This window comes from Porcisia hertigi, chromosome 35 (assembly GCF_017918235.1).
Source record: "Porcisia hertigi strain C119 chromosome 35, whole genome shotgun sequence".
Lineage (NCBI taxonomy): Eukaryota > Euglenozoa > Kinetoplastea > Trypanosomatida > Trypanosomatidae > Porcisia > Porcisia hertigi.
The window spans coordinates 1,757,442-1,775,173 of record NC_090594.1 but is presented as its reverse complement, the minus strand read 5'-3'; the positions used below and the strand labels follow the sequence as shown (position 1 = coordinate 1,775,173).

General features: G+C 56.2%; 6 protein-coding genes across 6 annotated transcripts; all 6 read right to left on the bottom strand.

The window, feature by feature from the left end:
* Positions 1 to 1,118: 1,118 nt before the first annotated feature.
* Positions 1,119 to 3,821, bottom strand: JKF63_01453 (uncharacterized protein; the record flags this gene model as incomplete). The annotated part of the gene is made up of 1 exon (XM_067897500.1): positions 1,119 to 3,821. The coding sequence occupies one exon, from the start codon at positions 3,819 to 3,821 to the stop codon at positions 1,119 to 1,121; it is 2,703 nt and encodes a 900-aa protein (XP_067753657.1).
* Positions 3,822 to 6,402: 2,581 nt separating this feature from the next.
* Positions 6,403 to 8,568, bottom strand: JKF63_01452 (uncharacterized protein; the record flags this gene model as incomplete). The annotated part of the gene is made up of 1 exon (XM_067897499.1): positions 6,403 to 8,568. One exon carries the CDS (start codon positions 8,566 to 8,568, stop codon positions 6,403 to 6,405), a length of 2,166 nt encoding a protein of 721 aa, XP_067753656.1.
* A 1,020-nt stretch (positions 8,569 to 9,588) lies between these two features.
* On the bottom strand, positions 9,589 to 10,167 carry JKF63_01451 (uncharacterized protein; the record flags this gene model as incomplete). The annotated part of the gene is made up of 1 exon (XM_067897498.1): positions 9,589 to 10,167. The coding sequence occupies one exon, from the start codon at positions 10,165 to 10,167 to the stop codon at positions 9,589 to 9,591; it is 579 nt and encodes a 192-aa protein (XP_067753655.1).
* A 796-nt stretch (positions 10,168 to 10,963) lies between these two features.
* Positions 10,964 to 11,650, bottom strand: JKF63_01450 (uncharacterized protein; the record flags this gene model as incomplete). Its single annotated transcript, XM_067897497.1, has 1 exon — positions 10,964 to 11,650. One exon carries the CDS (start codon positions 11,648 to 11,650, stop codon positions 10,964 to 10,966), a length of 687 nt encoding a protein of 228 aa, XP_067753654.1.
* Positions 11,651 to 12,480: 830 nt separating this feature from the next.
* On the bottom strand, positions 12,481 to 12,729 carry JKF63_01449 (uncharacterized protein; the record flags this gene model as incomplete). Its single annotated transcript, XM_067897496.1, has 1 exon — positions 12,481 to 12,729. One exon carries the CDS (start codon positions 12,727 to 12,729, stop codon positions 12,481 to 12,483), a length of 249 nt encoding a protein of 82 aa, XP_067753653.1.
* Positions 12,730 to 13,695: 966 nt separating this feature from the next.
* On the bottom strand, positions 13,696 to 17,385 carry JKF63_01448 (uncharacterized protein; the record flags this gene model as incomplete). The annotated part of the gene is made up of 1 exon (XM_067897495.1): positions 13,696 to 17,385. The coding sequence occupies one exon, from the start codon at positions 17,383 to 17,385 to the stop codon at positions 13,696 to 13,698; it is 3,690 nt and encodes a 1,229-aa protein (XP_067753652.1).
* Positions 17,386 to 17,732: the final 347 nt, after the last annotated feature.

The window sequence follows — 17,732 nt, the reverse complement described above, 5'->3', positions numbered from 1 at the left end:
AAGTGTGGGGAAGGGTGGTGGTGGTAGTGGTGGTGTGTGGAACAGAGAAGAGGGCTGATGGGGAATCGAAACGTCCCTTTGTCTAATGGCTTTTGTGCTGACAAAACAACAAGAAAAGAAGAAGAAGCTCTCGTGGGTGGCTAAATTTTTTTCTTTTCTTTGCGATTTGCGTTCTATGTAACCGACGGTGGCGATCGTCTCAACCAGTGTCGAAGAAAAAAAACAAAAAATTGAAAACAAACAAAGCGAAGAGATACCAATCCAAAGGGTTTCCACTTATCAGTAACACACACGTACGTCTGGCGACGTTTTACGTGCGTTTTGTTTGTGTGTGTGTGTGTATCGAGTCTACCTCCGTCCTTTTTCCTCTCTTTCTTTTACTTGTATGCTCTCCCTCTCTCTCTTTTGCCTGCAGGATGCGCGAAGGCGTAGGGTAACGTACTCCCACACGCACAGCCGATGCGAGACGACCACAGGGAGGGTAATGAGCAGAGTAATAAAAACAGAAAACAGACCACGAAAAGAAAAAAAGGGATACCGAAGAGAAGATAGAAAAACTAAATGAAATATATTTATGGAGAACAAAAAAAAAGAACAGGGAGTTGTGATTGACGTCCGTGAAGGCAAAGAGAAAAAAATCTGTGTCTGTGTGAGATCCACCCCCCTCCCAAAAGCCACAGAAGTGGGATGACCCAAGAGTGAAATTGCGCGGGGCAAATAAGGAAGGGGTAGGCGTGTGTATGCATGTTTGTGAAAAAAAAGACAAAGGGGTGGCACAAGGTGGAGGAAAGTGAGGAAGGAATCAGCCATAGACGCCAGGGGTGGGGTGAAGTGGGGAGCGATGCTTTTTTTTTCCCATGGAAGTTGCGCGTGTATTCCCCCGTGAACCTTCGCCGCTGCATAGTGGTAAACGCCACACACAGATGCTCGTCAAGAGCTTGTGCACACGACCTTGCGGGAAGAGAGTGACAGCTACGTGGAGAGGTGAACTTCGAGGCGAGCGACACTAAGGGGGGGGCAAGGGAGGGAGGGAGGGAGGGTGTGCGTGTGAGTCACTTCACTGTTCGTACTTCTTGACGCAAAGTGTGTTGCCGCCACATAGGCCTTTCCTACTAGCTTTACTCGTCAAGAAGAGCACTCCTATAATTCATTAGTCCAAAGCAGAAGGACGCACCACGCTGGTGGCACTCGTTGGTCGCCTTCTCCACCTCTGTTACCATCATCTGCGCCATCGCCGCGCCTGTGGTGACGAGATGCAGGAGCATAACGTGTCCGGGCAGATGATAGGACAGCACCACCTTGAAGGGGTACTGTGAGTGGACGGCGATGCCCACAAAGGCGAGATCTAAGCTGCGTAGAATAAGCCTCATGTATGTTCCTGTATGCAGCTCTTGCGAGTTCACCCTCTCTGGCACATTCCTGGGTGTGTCCAGGAAGAGCAATTCCTTCCCTCCCGTACCAGAGGCGTCCGAAGGAAGAACCACGCAGACCGCCGTACCCAGTGGCGCGATGGGAGGCACTTGGCTGTCCGGGTGCCACTCACTCGATATTTCGCAACGCACCGAGAGCGTCACAGTTGCGTCTGTCATGCCAAAGTACGTTGATGGCGTGTGCCGAGGGTTCAGTTGTTGTAATGTCAGGTGCAGCAGCTCCCCTCCGTTCCCGTAGGCGCAGTGCGCAAAGGCGCGGCGTATCAGGAGGAAAATAATATACAAATTCAGCTCGCATTCCGCATCCGATACCGGCGAGCGGGTCGAGTAGTCAAAGGTGCTGGCGACGCTGTCTCGCACGACGCGGTATGCGGCCGCCCACTGCTCTGCATCCCGCGATTGCTGGCCCGATACGGAGAGAAGCGGCGGCCACGCGCTGTAGGCGAGGCTGCATTCATCCGTCACGAGAAGCGGGAAAGCGGGCGAAAAAAGGTACAGGTCTCTCTTGCTGTGGCCATGCACCGCTGTCTCTAGCAGTGGTGAACGCTCTTGTTTTGCCGTCTCCATCCACCGCACAGCCTCTTTCAACTTTAGGAACATCGGTGTGTACGGGTCTCGAATCGCAAGCGGGGGCTCCTCCTCCACGGAGTCAAGGTAGCTAAAGGAAATTTGAGAGAGCGGCACGACATCTTCGGCCACCTTCTGGGCTTGGACCCCCTCCTGTATGACCGCTGCGTATCGCTTCGCACAGGCTAACAGTAGATGTTGCACTAGCTTCATTAACTCAAAGTACAAACGAGGCAAGGAGGGGGTTCCCGCGGCCGCTTTGGGAATCAGCTCGAGTAGAAGCGATAGCGAGGTGATTACGCAGTTGAGTCGAGTTACATGGTAGTACTTTAGTTGCGTGTAAAGTGCAGCCACAAGATGGGGGATAAGGGAGACGAATACATCCGGTGTGGCGGCTGGCGGTGATGTGAAAACCCTCTCCAAGAACTTTTCCTTTGGGGGTGGAATCATGGTGCTTGGGCCACCGACGAGTACCCTCCCTGTTTGCTGGTACGGTGTCTCGGCGTAGAAGAACTGACCGAGTGAGGTGGGCAAGCGAAGTGATGCTTGGGGAAGCGGTGACGATGCCGGCTGGGTTTTAGTGCGCGAAAGCGCGTGCCGGCAGATGGCCACCACCGGTTCATGCAGGTCCACGCGTGTGGACTCGAGCACCATGGATGCCACAGTGAAGGGCGAGGTCCTCGATGACGAGTGGATAGGCTCCAAGAGGAAGCTGACCAACGCGGCGGTAACACAAGGATCGGTGTTCACCTGTGACCAGAAGAAGAGGAACGCCAGTATCACAGAAGCGGGGGCGCTGCCGGCGTTGTCTACCTCAGCCTCGATAATGCTGCGGAAGCGGGGAATGAGAACGCGCTGCAGCACCGCCGCCGCATGCGCGCCTGCGTTGGACACCGGCGTGCGACAAAGGTCATTTATGTAGAGAAGTTCGTCCTCCAGGTCTTCCAGCTGGACCCTGAACCCAAGCGAGTTGGCGAGAATGGGGTTTGGCCCCGAAGGCCAGGGCGGCGCGGCGGCAGGGGCTGTGAAAAAAGCAGCCGTCGCCACACTGGGGTCACTATCGACACCAGCGAAAATACCCGTTCGTTGGCTGGTGTTCCACGACGGCACGCTCGCTGCAAGGCGCACGATCTGCGCGTCTACGCAGCACAGTACGCTTCGAAAGACGTCAGCAATGGAGGCGGCAACAAAGGCAGACATGGCCACATCCGGCAACTGAGCGATGGTCACGATAATCTGCTTGGCAGCAGTGCGCACCATGGCATCCTCCGAGGACAGTAGCCGAAGGGCCCGATCCCAGAGAGGGAAGGCGTCGTCTTGCGCATCAAAGAAAAATTGCACTGTATCGGGTGTACAGCGCAGTGCTAAAGACTTCAGAAAGGACACGTAAAGCGATACGAACTCGTCGTCGTGGATGTCGAACTCAACGGCGACCATACGGTTGATGTGGTTGTTGCTGCAGACGTAGTAGAGTGACGACGCCCGAGAAAGGTTCTGCAGCATGATCGTGACACTCTGCAAGCTCTGTAATTTTATAGATGACGGCATAAGGCCATTGGTGACGAGGCGCTCGAGCGTGTTCATGACGGCGCGCTCCATCACCCGCTCAAACCACTCATCGTGGTTGCTGTCCATCCAAATGAGCACCTCGGTGAGCTCCCGTATGCGCTGAAGGGAGGTGATGATGAGTTTAGCCTTGTGCTCGGCATCGCATCCGTCTCTTAGAAGTGTTTCTTCGATACATTCCACCTCCTTGCACAGCTGATTCGCGTTTTCGAGAGAAAACTTGTCTACGCGCGTAAACGCCTCCTTTAGTTTTTCCATTTCGTTCGGATTCCCAGAGGGTGGTGGATGAGGGTCGACGTGCGGGGATGTAGCGCCTCTGTTGACGTGTGTTGTTCTGCTCCGCTCTCCCTTTCTATATGCGAGGGCCACAGGAGGAGAGCCTTGTTCCGAGAAATGTACGCACGAACAGGCACGTAGTCATTGACCAAGCGATGCGGACTGAAGAAGGGGGTCACATGTCGCTTGGAGTGAGCGAACGGGGCACACGAGACAAAATAAAAAAAATTAAAGAGTGTCAGTGCCCGCGTTTTTTTTTTCAAAGTCTAGAAAGACACGCAAGCACAACACACACAACACACTAGGGGAGGTGTTCAATGCAGAGGCGAGACGAGGAAGGAGGTAAAGGGAGAGGAGGCGAAGGAATACGAGGTGGAGTTTTATTATTATTATTCTTCCCTCGCGTTTGGACCGCAAGGGGAGACAAGGACCAGGGCTGCTTTTACAAATGGAATGAGTTGCTTCGAGTGTAGGAAAGGCCAGAAGTCATCGCTCTTGAACAAATCTGGCGTTACGGCGAGGCGTCTCCGACACTCAGTAAGAACAGGACACACCAGCATGTGACTGACAGATTCATCGGGGCCCTGCAATGAAGCTCGAGAGTCGTGCTTGCCGCTCCAGAAGAAAGAAGAGAACGGTGCACAGGATGTGATACCCTTGGCGCGTGCACCGATCGGGATCGAGGGCACACCACGTCAAGTGGTTTCCCCGGTTTTTTTTCATCAGAGGGAAAAGGAGTCGCCACAGAATGGACAGCTACAAATCCCCGTCTGCCACCGGAGGTCGATCCCGCTGAAGGGGTCAGCAATGCTTCTGCAGAACCTGGAGCGCACTAAGATATGAACAAGACACACATCGAGGCACTTTCCAGGTTTTGGCGAACGCTGATGAGATCATCACCACCTCCTGGGGGAGATAAAGGTCTGCGTCAGCCCCAGGTGGTGCGAGCTGTTTTGCCTTACTGAAGCCGTTGACGTTCGCTCGCACCACCGTCATTGGACCAGGGTTCGACTCAACATCTCCACACCGAAGCAACAAAAACCACTTGCAGAGAGCAACAACTAGATTCTGGCCTCGGCAGCTAAGGGGGGGGCGGGGGCGCTCGCGATAATTACCGCACCCACGAATAGGGGCGCTGGTCCCTGGCACCGCGAAGAGGTAGCCTACATTCACCAAGGACGAGGTGGGGTGGTACACGAGTTGATTGTTTTCCAATTGAAATGGGTCTACTGTGCCCTGAAGCAGTAGGTTTACTTCCTTCTTTACCTTCCCTCCGGCTTGGCTCAGATTCGGCGCGCAGTGCGCAGCAGCAGCAAACACGTGTTGTCGCTATGGTCGACTCAGTCATCTGAGCACGGTTTCTTCCTTTGACCTATACACGCCCTCGCTGCGGAGGTTTGCTCAATTCCCCCAATTATGTTGGACACCACCCGGTCATTATCTTGAGGTGGCTCCTGCCCCCCCCCCCCCTCCCCCTCCTCCCAACAGCAGACCATTCGGGATCGGGTGAGACACACGTTCGGAACACACTGACTCCCTCCCTATAAGATGGATGGAGAAAGCGTCTTCACAGCTGCAGGTCACTCAGATGCGACGCCGCCCAGGTTTCTGTGCACCAGAATCTGTGGCAATAACTTCCTTGGCTACCGCTGCACTGTGGGGACTGAACAGCCGCTCCGTCGGATATGGTTTGCCATTAGCAAGGGAGGAGGGTGGTTTGTTGGCTTCTCCCTCCTCCTCCCGACAGCTCACAGTGGATCCCTCTCTCATGGCTCAGGCCGAGGTGTCTGCACACTATCGGGGACGACGTAGCACAGAGGGAAAAAGAGTTCCCTCGACACGCACACACGAAAAGGGACGGAATTGCAGAGATGCCGAGTTAACACATGCCCGCACAGAATGCGATTTCCAGATGGAGGGGAGCAGTCGAAGTGATATTAACGAGACGTGAGCAGAGAGTGAGTGGGTGAGAGAGGAGTGGTATGTGCGTATGGGTTACACTAGCCATGCGTGCGCGCAGGCGCATGCCTGCCAGAGAGGCATATCGCATGGTGTTTCCCGTGTAGGTGTCTGTGCAAATATCTCCAGGGTATCACTAGCCGCCCGTGAGATGTGGAGGAGGAAAATCCTCAGAGCTGGGAGAAGGATGAACAAAAAAAGAAGTCTGTAGAGGGCATGGAGAGGAAGGCCGGCTGACTCACTTCAACAGAATGCGGGTAGTGAGGCCCCCCCCCCTTTCTCTCTCTCCCAATAGGGGTGATTGGGATGGTGCAGCGCAGCCGAAATGGCGCCACCCTGGAGAAGTCGTGACCGAACAAGTGCACCCCTCTTGCGATATTTTGAATGGTCTTCGCGCAGCTGTTCTCTCTTCTGTTGTGAAAGATGCTTTGCGGTCCTTCCGTTGCTCCTTGCCCCCTTCCTTGGCAGGGATGGGGGAAAGCACAAAATAACGGGATCGATAACAATCTACAGGAAAGAGAGGAAGGTGAAACAGTGGCCGGGCAGACAAGAGCCCTGACATACAAGATGCACAGTTACAGTTCAAGCTCTGCCTTCTGTTCCGTCACCTGTTCTCCACATCGCTCTCTGCATTTTGCAGCTCACGTTCTTTCTTGGTCAGCAGGCGCATGAGCAGCTGCGCGCGATCGCGTATGGTCAAATGGGGGCGTCTGGCCACGAGAACGTTCTTCAGCCCTGCCATGACTAGCGTAGGATTTCCGTCTGCGAAAAAGTCTACAAAGCCGACGTAAAACATCGGCGCCGGTGTCACAGTGAAGCCGGCAATGCGGAAGCAGCCATCCGTCGGACTGAAGGGCACCGACACGACTGCTTGCCCCATCGTGCTCACAATCAGCTCGGCGCCGCTCTTCGGATTGTCGATGCACGTCACGCACAGCAAACCGCGGCTCAATATGTGGCCCGCTATATTCGTGTCCTCGACGCTTGTGTTGCCGATGGAGAAGCTTTGATTCACGGGGGAGGTGGCCAGACTGCTCGAGGCCAGCGGCGGGTTCGCAGGACAAGGGTCGCTCCGACTCAGATTCCGATGCTGCTGCGACAATGGCGGGGGGCGCCGCCGCCCGAAGAAGTGGCGTAGAGAGCTCAAATCAAGGAAGCTCTTTGGGCTAATGTGCGTAGCCTCCTCAAGGCTCGCCATGGAAGTGTTCACAAAGGTCAGTTTTTGCGGCTGTTCAGTGGCAAGCGTGACGACTTGCGGAATGTCTGCCACACTTTGCGTGATAGAGGCGCCGCTGTTGACGGCACGTTGAACCAAGAGATGTCCGGCGCTGTCAAGAATTACTAGCGCCGAGAAGCTGCTTTCGTCATGCCGCGCAAACTCCTCGTCCGTTTGAATGAAAAAACTGCCGTTTTTGTGCGCGTCCCCCTCCGCGGCATCGTCCAGTAGGCTATCCACGACAGCGTTGCGGGGCCGTGACTGAGTCCTTGCTGGCTTCGTACGCACAAATATCGCATCTGCCACGGGCCCGCTAACTCGACGCACCAGACGCCACGAGGTGAGTCCTAGAAGGTACACCCGCCCATCGATCGTCCCGGCCGCCGCAATCACGCTTGTCGTAGCGGACTGCACAGCAAAGGCGCAGATGACACGGCCAGGCTGAAACTGCGTCAGCCATGGCGCAACATCGGCGCTCTCCGACGGTCCAGCACGCACTCGGAGGCGGCAGTTCGGGCTGGTGCTACCCAAATTCGCCGAGGCGGTGGTCACTGACTCATTATCAGCAGCATCATCACAGCAGGCGGACACAGTGAGATAGAGCAGCTCGCCACGTCGCCATGCTGTTGTTGTTGCTAATGCCGCCGCCGCCGCCGAGGCACCGTCTCGCTCTGCCGCAGCGGCCCCACTGCCTACAGCTGGATGCGGCTTCTTCACTATGGCGCTGACCGGTGCATTCGTCGTGCTGGTCCCTGAGTCCGACTGGCCGAGGTGCCCTGGAGACGGTGTCGTTGATCCCCAGGGAGAATAAACAGAGCACATCACAACATGGTGCGGCGTTGTCTTATTTTGACAAGTTGCCATGGCAGGATGGTAAAACAAGCGCAGCACAGACTGCGTCGGACACAAGGGTAGTGCATCGTGCGCCACAACTTGAACCAGGCCCGCCTCCACCTGGTCGTTGCTGTGGCAGTCCCGCGCTGCCGGGGAAGGGGTCAGAACACAGCGCAATCGAGCCATCAGTACTGCTACATGATGCTGCAGAGTTGCATCGGACCAGGCGACCACGATGGCGATTGTGTCGTCCTCTGCAGTTGACTGAGCCAAATCGGTTGCATTTACGTCCGCACCGGCTACGAGACAGGCGGTGACAGCGACAATGTGAGCGCTGCTTCCCTTCGTTGGCGACGGCATAGTGGTGCCATTGCTAGACGGGGCTGCTGGCCTGCTTTCATGCGTGGGGGCCTTCGGTCCCTTTCCCCCGCCTTTCAAGGGCGTGACCGGTCGCCAAAGTTGCCGCGTGAGGAGGCGGTGGTGGCCATAGCGCCGTTGGATGAGATCCGGGCCGATAATGGCAATACCATCTGCCAACCCGACTACGCAGGCAGAGAAGCCATGTAAGCTCTGGGGCTGATAGGTAATGGCAGCCACGCACCCAACGCGTGGCACACCGGACAGACCCGTTTCCTCGCCGCAGGTGCTGGGCAGAACTTTTTGAGCCGACGCAATTTCTGCTGCCACTGCCGAATTCGCCAAGTCTTTCACGGTGGTCATTTCCTGACACAAAACATGAGGAACGCAATATAATTGGAAAACTGCGGGAGGGCGGGGAGGGGGGGGGTGATGTGCGTACAGGAGCGACGCGTTTCAAAGGATTGGGGCACTTCCTCAGAGGGTCGGCAGAGGGAGAGGGGGGGGGGAGAGCAGGCAGGCAAGAGAGAAGTCGTGCAGATGCAATGCCAAGTAGACGTGTTGCAATAAGGACACACGAGCGAGGCATTCACGTTTTGGAGAGTGCGTTTCTTCACACACACACACACACACAGCAGAATGGAAAGCAGAGGAAAAGAAATAAACTGTTTGCCTCCGTATAGTAGCCGTGTGTGGGAAAATTGGTAGGGTAGTGCACCAGGCACAACACCTCCACGCTTGAACGTCCGCACCTCCGCGCCTGGGCGATGTCCTTCCGACAGTTGCAGCTTCTACTCGGATACTCGAGGGATGCTCTTGGATTTCGTACAGAAGCATCGGAAGGTAGGGGATCGGGGGACCCCCCCTCCCCCTTGCCCCAATGATGATGGAGTAAGTCACAAGGAAGCTGCACGTAAATTGGGTCATCAGATAATGATGGGCCCAGGGAGGGGGGCGCATGAACGAAACGAGCAAAGTCACGAAGTGGAGAGTGCATAATGCAACGTTAAAGCGCAGTGGGACGTGGCATCACAAAACCACCGATTCACGGTGTGAAACACCAGAGAATATAGAGAGAGGAAATAGAGAGCAGTAAAAATACCCCCCAATGCCATTTTTCAGCAGATTGGACTCACTGTCTGGCATGCAGAGTGAGTAGCGTAATAGGGCAAGAATAAGCGGCCCCCTGCGTTCGTTATTATCCAAAGTGATGCACCACGGCTTGTGTGGGCGGCGGGGCAAGGTGGTTGCAAGGGGCCCAGAGGATCTCAGTGACAACTAAGGCAAGCATTCACATGCAAAACGTGTTGTGTTTCACTTGCTCACGCCGGGTCCCTGTACCCTGCGCAGGGCTAGTGCGTAATTCGCTGGCACAGCCAGCCTCTACGCGCTTGCCTTTTTCGGGGCTGCGTTCACCTTTGGCACTTCAGCAGCTCCTTCGACGACATTCATCATCCTGATTCGCTCTTTGACCAGCTTCTCCAACTCGGCCTTTTCGGCGGGACGGTAGCCGAGGAAGAAAAGCACTTCGAGCCAGACGAAGAACACCGCGGCGTGGATTGCCTGGAGAGGATCCTCCCTGAAGGCTGGCTGACGACCTTCAGCAAACTTGTGCCCCAATATTTGAGTTGCCCAGCCCAGAAGGTGAATGCCGATACTCATCGGTACGTGATGAACGAGAACCCGTACTGCAAGGTACTCCATGGCTGCGATGATGGGCGCGTATAGCGCTCCAGCAATCGGCTCCATTTTGATGAAGGAAACCGAGTAAAAGGCAGCAACGATGTGGGAGAGGTTGATGTCTCCAGTGATGGGCACACGCGCAATGAAGCTCAAGGCGGTAGCGAAGATGGCTGGCACAAAGAGAACATGAATGATTTGGTTCACCCACTGGTGGTGGTACGCCCCGTAGAAGACGAAGCTCTTCTTGAGGTTAAAGTAATTCCCCAAGTACGCGAGCATGTCGTTATCCGTTGCATATACGTCGACGTCCTTTTCGAGGGGTTTCGTCTTAGTGGTTGCTGCTGTTGTGAAGTTCCAGGGTTGATATAATCGCTCTTTTCGTTGAATGGCAGAGGCGGGGCTTATGACGTGATGGTCTGCGTGTGTCCGAACTGGGATTAAAAGTGGAGGGAAGAGAAGAGCCAAACATTCTTATCGAGGTGCACCACTGAAGCGCCCTGAGGAAAAAGGCGGGCCACACGTGCCCACATGAAGGACAACAGGAATGTAAGGGGGTAGAGAAAGCTAGGCGAGAGAATAACTTTGCCCCCATATGTCCTTACATGCGATGTGTTACACGTATCCCTTGCTTACGTAGCTGCCCAATGCGGCCAAGCTCTACAGTCGGCCCCCGATTCCGTACGATTTCTGTGTTCCTGAGGCCAGTGCTGATTTTCTCTTTTATGCTTAGTCTTCAGGTTCCTCGTCAGACGGACATCCCCCTCCTTGGTGCGCAGCCTACCCCTTATCAGAGGCAGCCTCAGAGCGAGGGATACAGCTACGGGGGGGAGGGGGGGGGGGAACGCGCGCACCAGCTCCCCACAGGAGTAGCTCACCTCAGAGTCCTCACGCGTCCCCCCCTCCCCCCCCCCCCCAAGGAAGCGTTCCTCCCCCGATTCTCAATTCGCCTCGCTCATGGGGTACCCGCAGAACGTAGCGCGCACGAAGATAACCATCTCCCCCTCTCTCCCCCCACACGACGGGGGATGGGTGCACAGCTCCGCGATTAGAAGCGAAAGAGAAAACATGAATCACCCTACGCGACAACTTTAGAGAGGCTCGCTAGTTCATAGCCGCTGTACTTCAGTGTTGCCTTGATGTTTGCCTCAACTTGAGCTTCTTGGCGGTGCAACTGCGCGGCAGTGAAGGCGTCTGCGGCGGACTGGATGTTGCGCAGGCAGCGGTTCCACCACATTTTTGCGTGGAACATGGTCTCAGTGTGAAGAGTGCTCTTGGCTTGTGCGAGCTGCTTTTCTACCTCCAAGTCCCTCTTCACCATTTTGGCATATAGATCGTCGAACGTGCTCGGCGCGGTGAAGGCCGGCAAGACAGACATGCGGTCTTGCATCGCTAGTCGATTGCGTTCCACGATGCGGTCGACCTGGAGCTGTTCCTCCTCCACGCGATTCCGGATGCTCGCACTGAGAAAAAAATAAACCATTGCTACGCTGGCTGCACCGAGACCAAGGGAGACGGTGAAGACCTGCAATTGACGGCGGCTTATGAACGGCTTCGGTTCCACATACGGCCGCAGCCTCTCTGGAGCCTCAGTTGCTGGGGGAACGAAGTTTGAGCGCGGCTGCTCTGCTGTGTGCGTGTGCTTATAATCGCTCGTCGTGACTGTCGCTACACCACGGTCTACAGACGTGCCAACTTCTGCGAGGTTGTTACCCCCACTAGCTGCCGCAGCGGCAGCGGCATATCGAGCAGCGCAGCGACGCATTATGAAATGGGGAGGTGGGAAGGGGGAGTGCTTCGGGGATGCCTATTGTGATTAATGTTCAACTCCTTTTTTGTATACCCATTCTTCGCCTCTCGGGTGCAGTGCTATCGATGACAGAGTAACAAGTTCTTGAGCGCGCGCACACACACACACACACAAACACACTGTGATGACGGAGGTCAGTGATGCTTCTTCGGATGAAAAGCAGGAAATCTATATTGAAAAATGGTGTGTGTTATGGTGGTAGGCGCGAAGGTGGGAGGGGGGGGGGAAGTGAAGGCAGAGAAAGGCGTGAGGGATAGCACATCGAGAAGCACGCAGCTCAAGGACGTGAGCCACAAAAGATAAAATGCCAGAACAGCTGGCGTCCGTGCATTGATCTCATTGTTCTGTCTTATGAGAAACGCTCTCCTGTGATTCTGAGGAGTGTGTTGGTGGAGGGCTGCCCACCTTTGGTTTGACCCCGACTCTGCAGATTGGGTGGCCCCTACGAACAAAAAACAACAAAGAGGCCACGTTGGTGTCGCCAATGCTTCATTTACCCCCCCTCTTTTTTGTTCGTACTCCCCCAGAGAATGAACAAAGGGGTAGCGTGAAGCAGTGTGTGTGTGTGTGTGTGTGTGTGTGTGTGCTGGGATGCCATCAAACACATCAATGAGAGGGAAGAGGAGTGCCCCGCGTATGCAGAGCACTAGCAGCGCATTGCGGGTGAAGGGGAAGTCCTCCCTGAGATGGGGGAGACAGAGGGGGTGCTAAACGATGTGCATCCAGTGTGGTGGCGGTCATTTGGTCGGGCCTGCTAGGCCTGCTAGGCTGCGCTGGCTCGCCTTCTACATCTGCCATGGCGCACGGCAAGTCGGACATTCTGGCTGACCTCCTTCTTTCTCCAGTGCGCGCGTGATGCAGTGCAGGTGAAACGTATGGTGACATGGACTCGTGAGTATTGGGCAGTCATCGCCCGGTACGCGGCAGGTAGGACAGGCTGCCTCGTATTCTTGGCGGCAAATCCCACAGGTGTCACCTTTGCAGTCCCACATCCACTTCGCCACGAGGTGGAGACTGTTAATCTTGATATCCATGGTGAGCGTCTGACGCGCCTATTCTGAAGGAGAGAGTGGGGTGTGCGTGAGGAGGAGGAGGACGTGTGGGATGAGAAGCGAGGTTACAATAGAGTAATGGTCAGGAAGAAGTGTGTGTGTGTGTGTGGGGGGGGGTGTAGAGACATCGTTGTGCAAGCCACTGCAGGGCCCCTGGAGAGCGGATGACTCGGTGACAGATTTCCAATAGCGCCCCGTATCCCTTTGCCGACGGCGATGGCCAAAGTGGTGCACAGACATCTGGTGCGAGAGAGGGGGTTGGGTGGGACAGCAGTGCTCGCCCGCCCACCCACCGACAAGGGGAGAAGCATCTTTTATTTCGCTTCACTTCATTTTTTTCTTCTCTAATCTCCTCTCGCTTTTCCTCTTGAGAGTCTTCGCGGCGTTGTTCTAATCTACAAAAAAAAATGGAAAGGGGGGAAGGGGGCGGGGGGAGAAAAGAAAAGGAAGGATGCAAAGCGGTCAGGCATTTCGAAAAGGAGATTTTTTTTTGGGGGCCTGGTGGTGATGAGAATATAGCGGAATGCTCGCGAGCGCGTGTGCGCCTTGACGAACACACCCGCACACGAAAGGCCCTGGACTTCCTTGTGCCTGCTATGCGTGTGTGTCTGTGTATGCCTCGTTGCCAAGAGCAAGGACTAGGCACGACACCCACACATTCGCAGACCTTTACACACATACGCATGAGGTGAAAGCGATCCAGCGAACGAGGGAGTGTCGTTTCCCCCTCCCCCCCCCCCCAAAACGAAAGGAAAGGCAAAGGGGAATGAGAAAGGACACACGTGAGCGTTCCCGTGCGGCGAGCAAATACGCCAAATGTAGCAACAAAGCCTCCCCCCCACCCCTTCTCTCCTCTCCCCCCCTCCCCCGACACCCGCGCGCGAAAACAATAGAGATGACAACGAGAGAGACCGCTGGTAGTGCCTCGGTTTGGATTCGAAACTTTGCTCATTGAGCGCCACCAGGCGCTCCTGCCTTGCGTGCACGCAGCCGGGCGACAACGCGGTCGATTCCCTCGTCCACCGTTGAGCGACCCGCGTCATACATATTAGCAGAGTGGATGCTGGGCGTTCTAGAGATGGTGCGCGGGGGATCAAAAGAGCACTTCTTTTCACCCGACGACGTCGACGCTAGCTTCACATTTTCTAGGGGCTCGGATTTGGGAGAGACGATTGGATCCGTCGGGGCAAACAGACGACTAGAAAGGGACACATACGGTGGTGACGTAGCACATCGCTGCGCGAGATCGCCGGTTTTGTTTACCGAGATGCTCAACTCGTCTGGACCAACCAATGCGCGCGCACGGGCGGCCGATGTGCTGTGAAGTGATAATTCGCTGGCACGAAGGTTGCGGGGAGGCTGAAGTGCTGACGAGGACCCTATCGGTGCCTTGCCTCCCTTCTCAGAGAAGGGGGTTCTGACGGGGGTAGTGGGACTGATAGTCTCGGTGGGTAGGCCTCGCTCTTGCACTCTAGCCCCAATCTCTGCCACGCGCTGCACCAGCCGCGGGGCTAGCACGACGGAGTGGTGGGCATGCTCTAGGTCGGAGTCAGACAAGCTCCACGAAGACGACCGGCTGCTGCTGTGCCGGTTCGCGAGCTTTTTGCCTCCCCAAAGGGCCATGTATCCCTGCCCTTTTCCTGGGCTGCCTTCCCGTGCACGCTCCTGATTGCCGTCTTCTTGTGGCCGTTTCTGGAACGGCCGCATCCGGCGCTGACGCCGCTTTTCGTTCAGCCTCATTTGCTTCAAGCTCTTCACGCGGTTTGCATGCATCATTTCACCAATCGTTGTGGTGGTGGTCAGTAGTCGATCCCGCGCCTCTGTGTAGAGGCGCAGTTCTTGCCGCAGCGTCGGCTGCATCGCTTTCTGGAGCTCGTCTAGCTCTGCCGGCGTAGGGCCATCAGGGGCGAAAGGGTTTGGTCGGAACGCGTACGTGTCTGGCGTTGCCGTGGGTACCAGGTCTTGCGTATCGCGGCTCGGCAGAACAGGGAGCACGGCTACAAGCCAGTGAAGGACGCAGAAAGCGAGGTAGACGCAGGCTAGGACAAGGGCAACGTTCGTGCTGTTGAGGGGGGCATGAGCCACGTAGGCATAGCGATCGCTGCAGTTTTCGAGATGGGCCGTACAAAGTACGGTGTTCGTCGCAGCGAGCGACGAGCACGGCAGTATGTGGAAACGGCTGTGAAGCAGGAACACAACATAGGCGGCGAAGGCACACACAATCGCACCAAGCACGGCTTGAACGCTGCGCAGAACGTGCAGGAAGCGGAGTCGGGTGCCGCCAAGGGCAAGATACCGCACCGCGAAATACACCATGAGGACGTTCCCCAGGACGGCCGCAAAGTTGCAACAGATCGTCACAATGAGGCAATTGCCTGGTGCCGATGGCGGACCGTAGAGGTAGCCTTTCACGATATCAGCCTGGTACACTGAAGGGGAGAGACTCGAGAGGAGCGCAAGGCAGCCGGAGCCGCCGGTGCTGTCGCTTCTGCGAACGTCGACACATTGTCCTAGGCGCGTGTCGAAGAGACAGACATCCGTTGTCTTTGAAACGTAGATAATCAACGCGAGACCAAGTAGAAGCGTTATGCACCCGAGTGGAGCACACAGCGTAAGATGCAAGCGCACCATTGTGAACAATGGATGCAACCCTTGTCGGAGAAGCAGTGTGAAACCCACGTCCGTCTGCACCAGGTTGGGATAGAGAACATTGTGAAATGGCGGTCGATTTCCTGGCTTTAGAGTCGACATCTCACTACCGCCGCCGTTGTTGCTATCCGGTATCGTGACAGGGTATGGCTGGCTGTCTGCCGCGTCTGCGAAGACTCCGCATGGAGCAGGTTCATCGATTGCATGTCCCGCTTCGCAGTGCTGCTTCTGACGGTAAGGGGCGGTGCGCTGCTGCCACGCCATTAGCTTCGCTACGATGGCGTCGTTCTCTGCCTTTGCAGCCGCCTCGGCGTCGGCCTCGCGCTTTGCACGTCTGGCGTTGCGTCGGGCGTACCGGCGCTGGGTGCGCCTATATTCATGCCAGTGCGATGCCACTCGACGAATAGGCCTGGAGGTGGTGAGCGGACACCACAACGCCTCTTTGAAGTTGTAGCTCAGGGCGACAAGCACACGACGCAGTGGCGCCGCTGAGGTTCCTGGTTTGTTTGCGTCTCCCTCACTCATCATCGGAGATGGTGAAGTTGCGGACGAGGTGTCGGCGGGGGGCGGGCAGCAGCCTTGGTGTACGTGACGGCGCTTCGCACAGAATGAGGAGGCCGCTTTTCGATTCGCTGAGATGACAAGTATGTCGATACCGTAGTGGTTCAAAAAGCGCAGCACAGACGAAAAAGACACACGAACGCGCGTTTTTTCGGTGGGCGGTTGTGATACGGACGCTGCCGCTTCGGCTACTGCATCTGCCCGCTGTCTCTCTGAAGGAGAGATGTCGTTGATCACGTCGTTTCGCTTGCTGCTGTTTTTGAGGTGCGACAGAAGATCAGGCACGCAGAACGCCAGCAGCGCCCTCACCAAGTCATTGTAGGGCGCCACGCTACCCCAGAGCGCAAAGCTGATGGCTAGGAGAGCGTTGTCGAAGATCACCAGCGTGTCATGAAAGTCTGCGACATCTACTACACGAGGTAGTGATTCACACTGTTTTGTCGAGGAGTTTGGTCTTGGCGCTTTCACGCGACCTGCCCGCATGGCGGCTTGTCGGACGTTTGCGATTGGCTCCGCTCGGCTCAGCACCTCGTGCCGCAGGAGCCGCAGCTTCACTGGGACCGTTTTCACATTTTCCATTGTGAAGGTGCTAGTAGACGCAATATTCTTGATGTCCGTCTTGTGAAAATCGAATTGCTGAATAAGCGGCGCAAAGTGCAGCAAGTTGGCTGCTGCTGCTGCTGTCGGCAACTTCGGATTCTGGGGTGGTGGCGGTGGCGGTGGCGGCGATGGCGGCGATGGCTGTATGTCCGGGGGCGCGTGAACGCCGTTACCGCTTTGGCGCGAGGAGGAGGAGGAGGAGGGGGGTCTTGCTTGGGGGTTGCTTCCACTTTCCTTGCTTTTATGACTGCCACTGTCGCTGCTGCTCGCTAGCACTGCAAGCGGGGTTTCATAGGTTAAGCCTGCGAGGGGGCTTACTAGAGGTTTGTCGGAGTGCAGCTCGGCAAAACCAGCACCCGACCTGTGCTGGACGTCAGTGACCGGCGAAGTGTGGGGTTGCGGGACGGAGGCCAAAGGCAGTAGGCTCACCCCATGCGGGGTGTCCGAGGTCGACATGAAGGGCGTGTGTGCCCGGACACCGCTCTTGGGCGATTGGTCCAATTGTGGTTCGAGGCGAGCAAGGTTGAGCGCCGACTCTCCGAGACGGTTCGGGGTGGGGCTGTGCACCGTCATGAATGCCCCTGGTGGACTGCCGCTCTCCAGCAAGGCACTAGCTCCCGGGGCTTCACTAGAGGACTTCAATGCCTGCGTGATCGGGTGGGCCGAGGTCAATGACTCGGCGTGCTCTAATGGTGTCGTGAGGCCCTTTTCGGGGGTGGGGGTGTGAGAGGCGGATGCGCTTTGTTGGTGTACTAGACCGCTGCTCATCATCAAGCCCACGTCACCGCCATCGCGCCTCATAGACCCGATCGGGTGAGTTGGGTGCATTGATAAATCCTTTGGCCGGGTAGAGTCCTGCGAGTGTCCCGTGTGGTCCCCAGGACTTCCAGGGACATGTTTGGCGTGCATGTACTCGTCAGGGTGCTCTACAGGCATGGGCCGCCTGATCCCTGCGGCGGAATGCGAGATGCGAGAGTTGCTCATCACATGAGGGTGCTGCGGTGTCGGCTCCCTACTCCCGAAGCTGCCCTCACTAATAGCTGATCTCGCTTTAGAGAGCGCGCAAATAAGATGATAGTCGCTGCGCGTGCCGCTAGGCGCTCATGTCCATTGATCGAGCAACCCCCCCTCCTCCTCTTACTTTGCATAGGGGGTTCTGGGTTGGAATGTAGTGC